This window comes from Salvia hispanica, chromosome 2 (genome assembly GCF_023119035.1).
Source record: "Salvia hispanica cultivar TCC Black 2014 chromosome 2, UniMelb_Shisp_WGS_1.0, whole genome shotgun sequence".
Classification (NCBI taxonomy): domain Eukaryota; kingdom Viridiplantae; phylum Streptophyta; class Magnoliopsida; order Lamiales; family Lamiaceae; genus Salvia; species Salvia hispanica.
In genome coordinates, this window is record NC_062966.1 from 36,796,099 (window position 1) to 36,810,274 (window position 14,176).

The window sequence follows — 14,176 nt, forward strand, 5'->3', positions numbered from 1 at the left end:
TTCCAAAAAATATCAATAGGGGTATTAATGTCAATTAACTACATGTTTAGTTATAACTAACTTTTAAAAGAAATCTCAAAACTTTAAGTTCATATAACATATATCAAATTAAAGATAATTTCATAAGGATTCCAACGATATCCTACATGCATATGTTCTGACGTCAAAATTTGAAAAAAAATTCAAAAATTTTTAATCTTTTCGTACAAGAAGAAATGTCAACAAACTACATAAAATATGTCAATATAATACATGTAGAATGTCAATATAAGCAATGAGTTAATATTTTTAAAGCATTTTGTTGACATTCTTAAAGCATTGTGTTGATATTTTCGGAACACAATATTGACATTTTCATCCAAAACCCTAATTTGAAGTTTTTTTTTTATCTTTTTCGATTTAATTAATAAAAACGAAAATTACACGTGGCAAATTGTAGACCACACGTTTTTTAAAATCTTATGACCTTAAATTAGTTGTAGTTAGCAATTAAATGATGAGTTAACAATTGATCACTTTCTTAAAAGCCATATTAGTAGTTAAACAATATTTATTGTACGTAACACACAATTAATATGATACTGTATAAATTAAAACATCAAACTGACCATCGAAAACTACTTTTAGTCGTACAATAGACAGACAAACATTCGAGTTTATTGTGACGAATTTTTTAAATTTAAATTTATTGTGACGAATTTTTTAAATTTAAATTTATGGTAGATAATGCTCATAAATTAGTTCTGATCTTCAAACGACAAAGGGTATTTCAAGCTTCGAACGTGATTATTATACTCAGAAGTCAGACATTCAATAGTCAAATGTCGTAATTCAATGTTTAAAAATATTGATGTTCATAGGTTTGCAATATTCAATAATCGGACATGAGATTATGCTCCAAGATGACATATAATATGATTTTTTTTAGATAATTGCCTATCCTTTAATTTATAGTAAAAAAAAATAAATTTTCTTTATACAACTAATAATAGATGCAACACATCATATATAAATCCTCCAACATATTCTATGTGTGTCACGACCGCACTTTCTAAGGATAGAAAGCCCGGTTGATCGTGACTATGGGAGGATGAAAGAAGCGGGGAAGAAAGGGGAAAACTGTGGCACAACTGAACTTGAACTGAAATAACTTGGTATATATATAAATCAGAGTGCATGGTACAAGAGAATGAAATCTCGACTTTTACATTGCAGCGGAAGAGTCAAGAGCAGATGACATCGTGTATGGAGACACGACGCATCCAAGTACTATTCTATCGAAGGATCTTCATCGTCTATGCTCAACACCGCCCGCCGTCATCACTGCTCAACCTGCACATTTTTAAAACATATGCAGGGCTAAGTACTTGGTGTACTCAGTGGACACATGCCGAAATATTTTTTTACTAGAAACTGATTTTTGTCAAGCCACTCTAGAATGAACTCGGGGTTTTAGGAAAAGTTCCGAGAACACTAAATCATTTTCCTTGTCATTATCAAAAGCGATCTGCTGTTCTATTTTCCTGGAACTTATGCCATATCTGAACTAACTCCTGGTGAAACGAAGTCACAACTCCTGGTGAAATAAATTCACAAACTCCTGGTGAAACGAATTCACAACTCCTGGTGAAACTAATTCACAAACTCCTGGTGAAACCAATTCACAACTCCTGGTGAAACTAATTCACAAACTCCTGGTGAAACCAATTCACAACTCCTGGTGAAACCAATTCATAACTCCTGGTGAAACTAATTCACAAACTCCTGGTCTAGTAGGGACATCGCCCTTGCTAGACAATCAGATAGGCAAAGTTCAAAACAAAACATGGCTTGACATAACTTTCAAAAACTTCCTTTCCTCATAAACATTTTCGACTAAAACTCATTTCTATCGGTCAAAGCCGAACAAAATATCAACGAAGGCTGACAGTTCACAAGCACCCGTAAAGCAACACATAATGTCACATAACTAAATAACATCACTTTCACTTGATGTAAATAGCACTCATCATAAAATATTGCTCATGAAACTGTAAACGTAAGCTGTACTTTTCATATCACCTTGACACTCTTCATAAAAACCATACTTTAAACATAAAGGCAACAATCGTATCTTAAATAGAAAGCCCACGTAAAATACTTCTCGTAAAAACTGTAACTTTAACAGAAAGCCCACGTAAAAACACTTTAGTTCGAAAGCCTACGTAACATCATATCATAAATAAAAAGCTCACTAAAATACTTTAGTTCAAAAGGCCACGTAAAAACACTTTAGTTCGAAAGCCCACCTCGTTCGCTTAAAACTCCTTAAATTGATTTTTCCTCACTCCGCCTTTACTCGCAGAGATAGCCTTTTGAAAGCAAACAACGTACTGATAAGACTCAAGAAGTTCTCATACTTATAGGAATGCATGCCCCTAATTAATTCTCTTATCCTTCGTTCACTTCTAGGAAATTTTTAGAAACTTGCATATTAATTAAATCGGGAAATTTAATTAATAGCACTTCTTTATTAAACTTAATTATTTTCGTGGCTCGAGAACGTCGTCTCTCTTTCCTCCTATTTCCTTAGCGGCCGTCCGAGGCGTCGCGAGGCAACGCCGGTCGGCCCTTCGCATCTCGCAGTTAAATATCTTCCATCTTCGGAAACTTAGCAAATTATTCGGGAATTAATCAATTGAGCTCCAACTCAAGTCCTTAAATTAATCCCATCCAACAATTAACTTCTTAAGTCCAAAGTTCGTTGGTAAATCTCTTAGCCCACTAATTAAATGGGAATATCTCATCACCTCATTTAATTCATATGGCCCAAGCTAAATTAAATTGTAGTTCATCCAAGCTTTAAATAATTCTCGGCCCACTTTCTTAACTAAATTACAATTTCTTTACTCTCCAAATCTTTCAAATAAAGAATGATACTTGGCCCAATTCTTTAATTTCAGCTCATGTGTAGAATTAATTCCTTTGGCCCCAATCTAGAATTTAGTAGTGGCCCAACAATTTAAATTGGAATCAGTCCAATTATATACTCCTATCGGTCAACTCCCTCTAAACATCATTCCTTTGCTCATTCCCCAAAATTTCCAATTAGAATTTTCCCAAACTGAGAAAAAGCAGCGGCGAGTTCTCCTCTTCTCACGCCTCTTCTCCGGCGAAATCGCCTCTACCTCACGGCTCTCTTGGCGATTTCGCGCCCGGGGTGACTCCAATCCCCCTCAAATCGGACTTCTCTCTCTCATTCACTTCTCCATTCACCAATTAAGTTTTTCAAATCCCTAAAATTAGAGAACACGGCAGCTCGGCTTTCCTCTCCGGCGAAATCGCCGCTATCTCGACGGGATTTCGGAGTCCCGTCGGCGCGTACTCCTTCCTCCATCGAGTTCTCTTTCTCCAGCGAACGCCCTCCGGCGAGTTCTCTTTCTCCTCGGTGACGTCAGCAGTGGAGAGGAGGCGTCGCCTCAACTCCGTGCCTCAGTAACTCGCCGCCTCGCCGGCTGCTGCTCTGTTGTCTCCGTCCTCGCCGAGCTGCCTCTCCTCTTAAGCTCTTCTCTGTCGAGTTCTCTAGGAGGCAGCGATTCCGGCCCTCTCTCGATCTCTCCTCGACGGCGCCGACACCAGCCGCCTCGCTCTGCTGCTCTGGCAGCGCCTCCGCTCCAGCCAGATCTCCTGGAGCTCGTTGCTGCCCGTCCGTCACCGGGCAGCTCCGCCGAATACTCCTCACTCCAAAGCTAAGTCCCCAATCCCTTAGCCTCTTTTTAGTTTAGAATTACTAAAGCTTTGATCTTGGGCAGACTGTTATTGTTGATTCATCACTTGATATGGGGAGTCTAATTGCATTTGAGAGGGATTTGAGAAAGAATGTAGCTACTGGAATAAGTCTTATTGTTATGGGTTCTGTTTCTAAGTTTCATTCAGAGCTGCTATGGTTCTAAGTTCTTGGTTACCTACTGTGCTAGCTCTATATGATGCAAGGTTATTGGGTGTTGAGGTTGTTACCTCACTTTGATGATTCCTCTTGGAAGGGACCGATGTCCAGCCTCAAAATCTCATCCTTGCCCCTCCTCCCTTCCTTGCTATATTCCTTGACTTATTTGGTGAAATTATAGTGTTGAGAATGAGGGGAGGAGAAGAAGATTGGGGTTGTTTATATAGTGCTCTATTCTTGGCTTTTTGTGCTTGAGACTTGGAGGCAAAGGCTCCTATTTTGGGGCTGCCAGCTCTACCTCTTTTGAGCTTCATGTTCATGTTATTCTTACTACTTTGGTGTATGTGTGGCTGTCTCTCTCTTGGCTGTTTCCTCAGCCTTGATCGATGGAAAACTAGAATCTTGCTCATGTCTATATTGGGCTTGTGTAGAGGCTCATTCTACTAAGCTCTCTTGTCTTGGTTCCTCTTTGATGCTAGTTGAGAATGTGCCAAAAATGGCTGACCTCAGGCTCTATACTGCAGCCTCTACCTTGCCTACTACTTCCCTTTCCTAATTGAGCTTGTGTCTCCCTTCCTCTTTATTTGTGAGTCATCTTCTAACCCCATTTTTGTGTTAATTTGCAGGTACCATAGCTGGAAATTTGGAGTCTTGTGGCTGCTCCCTAATCGAGAAAGAGAGTGAGGGAGAAAGAAAGAAGATGCTCCTCTAGAGATCCTTTGGCTCCATCACCAAAATAGCTATCTTCTAAACTTGTTGACTAGTGTAGGATAATGGTGTAGAATAGATGTGTGTGTTGTCACTCTCACATATGTAACATGTGCTAGATGTATCTCCAACATTCTTGTGTAATTTGTTCTTCAATTATTATTTAATAAAAGCATAGCTTTACTTTCATCCTTGAACACATAATTTCCTTGCACTTTATTTCTTTCAACGAAAATACTTAAATTACTCCAAGATCGAATACAACGAGGAATGCACGATTACACATCTTCTAAACGAAATTAATTAAGCTAATAAATCCGATTTATCTCGAAAGAAGGGAACGAAAATTCAGGGCGTTACAATGTGAACTTGAAATACATCTTGTTTCTTATTTTTTGTAAAATTTGTAATCTCATACTCCCTCCGTTCCATAGTAATGGATGTGTTTCTTTTCGGCACGGAGATTAAAAAATTGTGTTAGGTGAGTTAAGTAAATGGAGAATAAAGTGGAAAATGAAAAAGGTAGAGAGATGAAGAGAGAAAAAAGTAAGAGGGAGTAAAGTAGGTGAGGAAAAATGTGTTGACTTTTACTAAAAACGGAAATGACTCTATTATTATGGAACGTATCAAAATGGCAAAATGACTATATTACCAAGGAACAGAGGGAGTATTTTATTTGTTGTAGTGGTCTAGCGATTCGGTTTATTGCATGACATATATTGCACTTAGGGCTGGTTAATTAATCGGAACCGATCCGATCTTCGGTTCGGTTACTTAATTAACCGACTCGGTTAGAACCGGTCGGTTCTCGGTTATAACCGAACTAACCGAATTGATTTAACTTATTCAAATGTTTATTTTGCATGATTAAGGTTGTGATAGATGACTCAACCTACACCTAATCACACTATTAGTTTATCACTGAAAGTTGAATTAACTATTTCACGGCCATCCTTCAATGATCAATCATTTAATTCAATGATTCAATCTATAATATATAAAATTCTAAAATTTTCTCACAAAGATTGTTAATTGATTTTGTGTATTCTCAATTCTACGCATTTCTGCATGATTGTAAAATCGAAAACGTCAAATTTTTTATCATATTTTTTTGCATTTTAGTCATAATCATTCAATTTTATCCTACACCATAATAAATTAATTCAAACTAAAATAGACATTTTTGACATTGTAAATTTGCAATATGAGACTTTGACAAAATTTAGAAGTAAATTACAGATGATTATTATTATTATTATTATTATTATTATTATTATTATTATTATTATTATTATTATTATTATTATTATTATTATTATTATTATTATTATTATTATACTCCTATTATTATACTCCTATTTACAAGCAATACATATATGATATATTTTTAGGCTCTTTAATAGACTTAAACTTTAAATGATCTAAAATTTGAAAACTTTTCTCTAATAATAAGTGAAAGGTTATCTTATTTTTAAAATAGTAGTATTGCTTAAGAGCATCCGCAATGGTACATAGGCCAGCAATAGGCTAGCCATTCTCTCCCCTGCCACGTCAGCAACACTAAAAAATCCACCTGCCACATCAGATTTAGGCCAGCCATAGGCCAGCCGCAATAAAAATAATTCAAAATATACTACATTTACGGAATTAAAATTACGATTAAATTATGGAATTAAATTTACGAGACATATACGGGAAAATTCATTAATTGCATTTAAAAAAGGTACATAGATAAAAAAAATTACATTTAAAAAGGTACATAATAAAGAAAAAAAACTATCGCCGTGCAATCCTCCGTGCCCACAACTCTTCAATTATATCCTTTTGGAGTTGAATATGAGCATCCACTTGGCGCATGTTGGCAAATTCCTTGAGGCGGCCGGCTTCATCGAGAGGTACCCCCTGTCGTACACTAGGGGTGGCCGTTCCGTGGCTTGGACCGGCTTCATCGTCATTGACCCAACTAGTCGGGTTGTACGCCTTCGTCTTCGACGATCATGTTGTACAGGATAATGCAGGCGTACATTATCTGGGAAACGCATCCGACATCCCACAAACGCGTTGGACCCTTAATTGCCGCCCATCGAGACCGGAGCACACCAAATGCGCGCTCCACGTCCTTGCGCGCCGACTCCTGTCGTTCCGCAAAGTAGGCCTTCTTTTCATCACTTGTTTGCCTGATCGTCTTCACAAAGACCGGCCACCGAGGGTATATTCCATCCGCCAAGTAATAGCCCATATCATGCCGGTTGTCGTTGGCCACAAATGAGACGGCTGGACCGACGCCCTGGCACTTCTCGTTGAAGAGGGGAGACGAGTTCAGGACGTTGAGGTCGTTGTTCGACCCGGCTACCCCAAAATACGCATGCCAGATCCACAGCCGGTAATCAGCTACGGCCTCGAGGATTATCGTGGGATTCTTTGACTTGTAGCCGGTCGAGTAGGCCCCCTTCCAGGCAGTCGGACAGTTCTTCCACTCCCAATGCATACAATCTATGCTGCCTAACATCCCGGGGAACCCATGCTTCTCCCCGTGCATCTGCATCAAATTCTGACAATCTTCGGGAGTAGGGCTTCGAAGGTACTACTCACCGAAAACGTTTATCACGCCCCCACAGAAATTCTTCAGACATTCCAGGACTGTCGACTCACCGATGTGGAGGTACTTATCCCACATGTCTGCCGCGCCTCCGTAGGCCAACCGCCCGATTGCCGCCGTGCACTTTTGAATAGGGTTGTGGACCGGGGAGCCGCATCGTGCCCGAAGCGGAAACACAGATATTGACGCTCTAATGCCCCAACGATGCGCATAAACAACTCCCTGCGCATTCTAAAACGCCGCCGGAACATGTTGGCGGGAAACCGCGGGTTCTCACGAAAAGTAGTCGTCGTACAGCCGCTGATGTGCAGCTACGTGATCCCCGATCAATCACTGCTCGGAGGTGGACAACTCGTGGAGGGCGAGGTATCGCCTGCTGTTCCACCCTACGCATGTACCGTTCCATCTCGCGGTTCATGTAGGCATTCATAGCCTCGTTCATCCTCCGTTCGTACTCCTCAGCATCCCCACCACTACCACCACCGCTACCACCCGCGTTACTCATCGCGCGATGATGCTCTTGTACAGAAAGTTAGAGAGAGAGAAAACTCGTTAAAACAAGTGGTGCAAATGAAAATGAAACGAAAATCGCGTTTATATAGGTTTGTAAAAAAAACAAAAAATAAAAATAAAAATCGGCGCTGGCCGATCGGGCCACCACAATGGCGGCTAGCCGATCGGCTAGCGCATCGGCGCAGCGCCCACCAATCGGCCAGCCCACGCCGATCGGCTCGCCGGTTAGCCGCTTGCCGCCTCCAATGGTTCGGCTAGCCGATCGGCCAGCGCGAAGAATCGGCTAGCCGGTCGCTAGCCGACCATTGGAGATGCTCTAAGCACTTGTTAACTTTGAGAGATCTTATTTTTAAAAATATATTTAGAAACTTTATTGAATTTGATATATTATAACTTTATAAGTATAAATAACTAATAGGTAACAAATTAAAATAGATTTTTTTGACATTGCAAATATGCAATATGAGACTTTGACAAAATTTGGAAGTAAATCACAGATTCTTCTATTGTGACAAAGTTTAAAAGTAAATTACAATTTCTGTTATTATTAATTATAAATATAATTGAATTTAAAATTATTTATAATTTTAACTTTTAACTTTTCATCTACTTTTATTATTATTATTATTATTATTGTTATTATTGTTATTATTATTATTATTATTATTATTATTATTATTATTATTAGTATTATTATTATTATTATTATTATACTCCTATTTAAAAGTAATATATAAATTGTTTAGGCACTTTAAAAGACTTGAACTTTACATGATCTATATTCTAGACTTTAAAATCTTGTCTGCAATAATAAGTGAAGGGTTATTTTATATTTAAAATTAAAATAGTAATTCTTAAGAACTTTATTGACTTTGAGATATAAATTTATAAGTATAATACTCTAATTGACAGTGACACAAATTGAAATGGACTTTTTTTTTACATTGATTTAGACAAAATTTAGATATAAATTACAATTTCTTCCATTGTGACAAAGTTTGAAGTAAATTATAATTTATTCTAGTATTAAATAAACATATAATTGAAATTAAAATTGAATTTAATTCGGTTACCGGTTATAACCGACGATTATCGGTTATAACCGATAACCGACTTTTAGCAAAACTTAAAACCGGAACCGAACCGATAACCGTAAATGTCGGTTATCGGTTAACCGATAACCGACCGGTTCCGGTTCGGTTCTCGGTTAACCGATTAATCGAAAACCGTTTACCCACCCCTAATTGTACTTGTTGGCAACTGAAACTAGAAAAATAACATATAACTGTCACATATCGGTGTTAAAAGAAAACTGAAACTAGTATATAAATCTCATGTGTCACTCCTCCTATCACCAAGTGGTTTTTGGATGGAACCCATAAAATATGATGGTGGGTTCCATTACCATCTATGTGAGAGATGGATTAGGAAATGTATCAGGAAAAGAATTAGGTGATCCTTTCCGGATTTCTATCGGTACTTATTTGTATCAGTAAATTAATTTATTTGCAATAGACATGTTCTATTTTCAATTTTAACCCTTTTTTGAATCTTGTATAGTTGTATTACTCAAGTAAAGTACTATTCATCATAGTGTACGCATGTTCTTTTATTTAAAAAAGTACTAGTAAATTGAAGGATTTGGTCTCGGCATCAAAATACTTCACCAATAAAAACTGTTTACGCAAGATAAATTGTCAAATTGGGTAACTTCAAACTATTAGCTAATCTAGATGGTTAAGACTATTCAGTCTATCATCCATATTAAATTTGCTAGGATCTTTCTCCAAGATTTCCATCAAATTCCGTTGGCCATCCAATTTATTCTATATGTGGTAATAATCAAACAAAAATCTTAAAAAAGTGACTAATGTTCGTTTTCTTCTCACAAACTAGTAAAAATTCAAATAAGCGCGCCGTTGGAAATATTCAAAATAGTCTCATGTCATATGGTACATCAAATAATAAAAATTCAAATAATATTTTATTATCATCAACTTTGTACCATCTTTTACCATGACAATTAAGCCTTATAAATAGAACACATTCTCAAACGCAAGCTCATCATCTTATCAATCATGAAAACTCCATCCATCTCATCTCTCACATTCATTCTTCTTCTAGTCATCTCATGCTCTTGGGCAGCTTCCGCCGATGATCATGTCGATTTTCTAGAATGCCTGACTGAGCAATTCCGCAACTACTCCTCCATTTCGAACAATGTTTACACCCCAATCAACTCATCATACACTTCCGTCCTCGAATTCTCCATCCAAAACCTAAGGTTCGGTTCAGGATCAACTCCTAAACCGCAGGTGATCATAACCCCTGAGCACGAATCCCAGATCCCGCGTGTCATATACTGTGCTGAAGAAAATGACATGGAAATCAGAACTCGAAGTGGTGGCCATGACTTAGAGGGACTATCTTATGTCTCACGAGTCCCATTCGTGATCATTGATTTAATCAATCTCAGTGAAATCACAGTGGACGTCGAGGCAAAAACCGCATGGGTCGAAGCAGGCGCAACCATTGGTTCTTTATACTACAAGATTGCAGAAAAAAGTCCGGTTCTAGGATTCCCGTCCGCCATCTGCCCAACTGTCGGTGTCGGTGGACACTTCAGTGGAGGAGGCTACGGCACCATGCTGAGAAAATACGGTCTGGCCGCTGACAACGTCATCGATGCAAGAATAGTCGATGCCAAGGGCAGAATCCTCGACAGAAAATCGATGGGCGAGGATTTGTTCTGGGCCATCAGAGGTGGCGGAGGCGCCAGCTTCGGCGTGATCACTGCCTGGAAGGTACAGCTGGTGGACGTTCCAGAAACAGTCACTGTTTTCTCAGTGTTCAGGACGTCAGAACAGAACGCGACTCAACTCGTCCACCGCTGGCAAAATGTGGGTCCGAATCTCGACAAAGATTTGTTCCTCGCAGTCATCTTAAGGAGGGTGAATTCCAGCCAAGATGGACGGAATGCCACCATTGAAGCCAACTTCTGGTCACTTTTCCTCGGCGGAGCCGACAGATTACTTCCGATGATGCAAGAAAGCTTCCCTGAGTTAGGTTTAGTGAGAGAAGACTGCGTTGAAATGAGCTGGATCCAATCTGTCTTATATTTCTCAGGAGCCCCCACAACCCCAGCGCCACTCGAATTACTACTTAACCGAACTCAGCCAAACGTAGGAAGCCTCAAAGTAAAATCAGATTATGTCCAAAAACCTATTCCTGAATTAGGTTTACAAGGAATTGAGAGACTACTATACGAACCAGAAATTCCGGCTACTGTCGTAATGATCCCATATGGTGGAAGAATGTCTGAAATATCTGAATCAGAAACTCCATTTCCTCATAGGGCAGGTAACTTGTTCAAGATTTATAGCACCGTGATTTGGCAGGGCAACGATGCTCGAGATTCGGAGAGGTACATAAGTTGGAGCAGAAGGTACTACAGTTACATGGCGCCTTATGTTTCGAGCAGTCCAAGAGAAGCATACCTCAACTACAGAGATCTCGACATCGGAGTCAATAGCGTTGGAGAAGAGACGAGTTATGCACAAGCCAGCATTTGGGGCATGAAATATTTCAAGAATAATTTTGATCGGCTTGTTCGCGTGAAGACTGTAGTTGATCCAGATAATTTCTTCAAGAATGAACAGAGCATTCCAACTTTGCATTCTGAGAAAGATGATTGAGATTCAGGGTTCTTCTATTTATATGATGTAATTTCTTACAATAAAACGCTGCATGCTATTGTTTTGATTTGAATAAGAGGTGCTTAAATTTATTTGATGTAGTTACTTACAATAAAACGTTACATGTTGTTTTGATTTTAATAAAAGGTTGAAATATTTGTTTGATTAAATTTCTTACAAAATGAATAAAACGTTACATCATTTTAGTTTCTCTTTTATTTTTATTTTTTTTTTCATTTTAGTTTCTCTTTGAGGGATTACATTGTTTAGTTACAGGTATTCCATTTTGTGACCATGTAGCATTATTTTGCTATTAAATATTACTCCCTCCATCATCTATTAGTAGAGGTATTTTTTTATACTCCCTCCGTCCATGAAATGTTGTTCAGTTTTGCTATTTCAATCCGTTCGCGAAATATTGTCAAGTTTGCTTTTTTCCATTTTTGGTAAATTGAAACCACTTTCCACTAACTCATTACTTTCATATTCTATAGTAAACCAATATATAAATGTGGTACATGTATTCTACTAACTTTTTCCACTCACCTTTCTTCACATTTCTTAAAATTCGTGCCGAGTCAAACATGGACAACATTTCGCAGACGGAAGGAGTACAAAATTTAAGAAAAATATGTAAAATGTGTTGAGTTGAGAAAAAAAAACAGAGAAGTAAGAAAGAATTAAGTAGAGAGATGAATAAATAAAGTATGTGAGAAAATAAAGTATGGGAGAAAATAAAGTATGACAGATATGTTATTTTTTGCCAAAAAATTCAATGGCTCCATTATTGTGGGACGATGCAAAAAAGAATACGACTCAGCTACAAAGAGACGGTGGTATCATAAAATTTCTTGGATTTGGAATTGCAATTGGAATTAAATTACAATTCCAAATCCTCAATTTCACAATTTGAATTACATGTCAAAAATACGCCTTCCGTCCCTAATAATTCCTCACCATTTGACCGGATACGGGTTTTAAGAAATATACTAATAGAAAATGGATTGAAAAAGTTGGTAACATGTGGGTCTTACTTTTATATATTAGTTTTATAATAAAATGTGAGTGTGAATGAATTAGAGGAATGTAGGGTCCACTATAAAAAATGGTAAAAGTGAAATAAGACAAATTTTAGGGACGAACGAAAATAGAAATAGGTGACAAATTTTCAGGGACGGAGGGAGTAGTAGAATTTCAAATATTATTAAATAACATACTGCACACATTCTTACAGACACATCCACACACACTGCACACATTCTTACACACACACACACTGCACACACAATGCACACATTCTTACACACACACACTGCACACACAATGCACACATTCTTACACACACACTGCACACATTCACGCACACACCGCACACACAATGCACACATTCTTACACACACACTGCACACATTCACGCACACACTGCACACACACACATTCACGCACACATTGCACACATAAATTCACGCACAATCACACACTTACACACACATTCACACACTGCACAAATTCACCCACACTTCCACACATTCTTACACACACATTGAACACATTCACACACAATGCACAATGCACACATTCAATTTTTCAAAATCAATTCCATATCAAGTACTCCATCCGTTTCGCCATAGTTGAAGCGAAACTTTTCGGCACAGAGTTTTAAAAATGAATATTGAGTGTGTTAAATAAATAGATAAAAAAGTAAGAGAGAGGAAAAGGTTGAGAGAATAAAGTATAAAGTGAATATATTAGAGAGAATAAAGTAAGAGAGAGTAAAGTAAGGAAGAGAAAAAAGTTACCATATAAGGAAATGACTCAACTATGAAGAAACTTCCCGAGATGGTAAAATGACTCAACTATAATGAAACCGGGGGAGTATTTCATTTTGCCAAAAAAAGATTTGGAATTGAATTCTGATTCAGTTCCATAGAATTCCATAAAATTCCATTTCCACGTAACAAACGGACCCTTAGCAAATTTGATTATGAGAAAATGAGTTTGTGTTTGTGTTTTTTGAGAGGCATGCATGAACCCTATTTATAAGGCTCCCATGTTCTAGTAAGGACATTAAGATTTGAAATGATCCTATTTATTATGTGAACTGAATGAAGAAGTTCAATTGTTAAATATTTGATTCTAGATCTACATAATCGGACCAATTCCAAGCAGCTGATATTTCTTAATTTGTATAATTGTCCAAGTCATTCTAATTTATATGAATGGCAGTGTTTCTGCATCAAGTATAAAAATGAAAGTGGTTTAAATACAATTTTACACGACTTTCACCTCTCAAAATGTAATTGACTTATTCCCTTGTCGGAAAGTCGTGACTAATTTATCAAAATCATTGACCGTCTCTGAAGTACATTTTAATTTTCTACATTGAATGTCAAAATTATTGTAGAATCTTCATATTTACCAATAAAATGACTTGGTATTTGGGCGAAGTAAGTTAATCCGATTAAGGAGACCTAGAAAAAATCATCAACTTGAATTTGCACACCATTCAGTTTAATTTATCTATTTAAGCAGACCTAGAAGATAAGGTATATATATGTGAGAATGGCATATTAAAAAAAATCAAACATTTGCAGGAAAATTAAGACAGTAGACTTTGAAAATTAATATAATAGATTTATTCAAAGGGAAGTACCTTATAAATAGGGAGCCATGCATGCCTCTCAAACAACATACAAACACAAAGTTTAATTCATCTTCTCATCGAAATCATAAACC

At 37.5% G+C, this 14,176-nt stretch overlaps 2 protein-coding genes and 1 long non-coding RNA gene across 3 annotated transcripts; 2 read left to right on the forward strand and 1 right to left on the reverse strand.

The window, feature by feature from the left end:
• Positions 1-1,187: 1,187 nt before the first annotated feature.
• LOC125203567 lies at positions 1,188-2,345 on the reverse strand. The gene is made up of 2 exons (XR_007173397.1): positions 2,289-2,345; positions 1,188-1,332 (listed from the first exon to the last, which is right to left on the reverse strand). It is a non-coding gene; the product is annotated as an uncharacterized LOC125203567 (long non-coding RNA).
• Positions 2,346-2,803: 458 nt separating this feature from the next.
• Positions 2,804-4,822, forward strand: LOC125206907. The gene is made up of 3 exons (XM_048106121.1): positions 2,804-2,812; positions 3,286-3,727; positions 4,552-4,822. The coding sequence occupies exons 1-3, from the start codon at positions 2,804-2,806 to the stop codon at positions 4,635-4,637; spliced, it is 537 nt and encodes a 178-aa protein (XP_047962078.1). The 3' UTR covers positions 4,638-4,822.
• A 5,001-nt stretch (positions 4,823-9,823) lies between these two features.
• Positions 9,824-11,537, forward strand: LOC125208276 (berberine bridge enzyme-like 18). The gene has a single exon (XM_048107857.1). The coding sequence runs from the start codon at positions 9,824-9,826 to the stop codon at positions 11,438-11,440; it is 1,617 nt and encodes a 538-aa protein (XP_047963814.1). The 3' UTR covers positions 11,441-11,537.
• Positions 11,538-14,176: the final 2,639 nt, after the last annotated feature.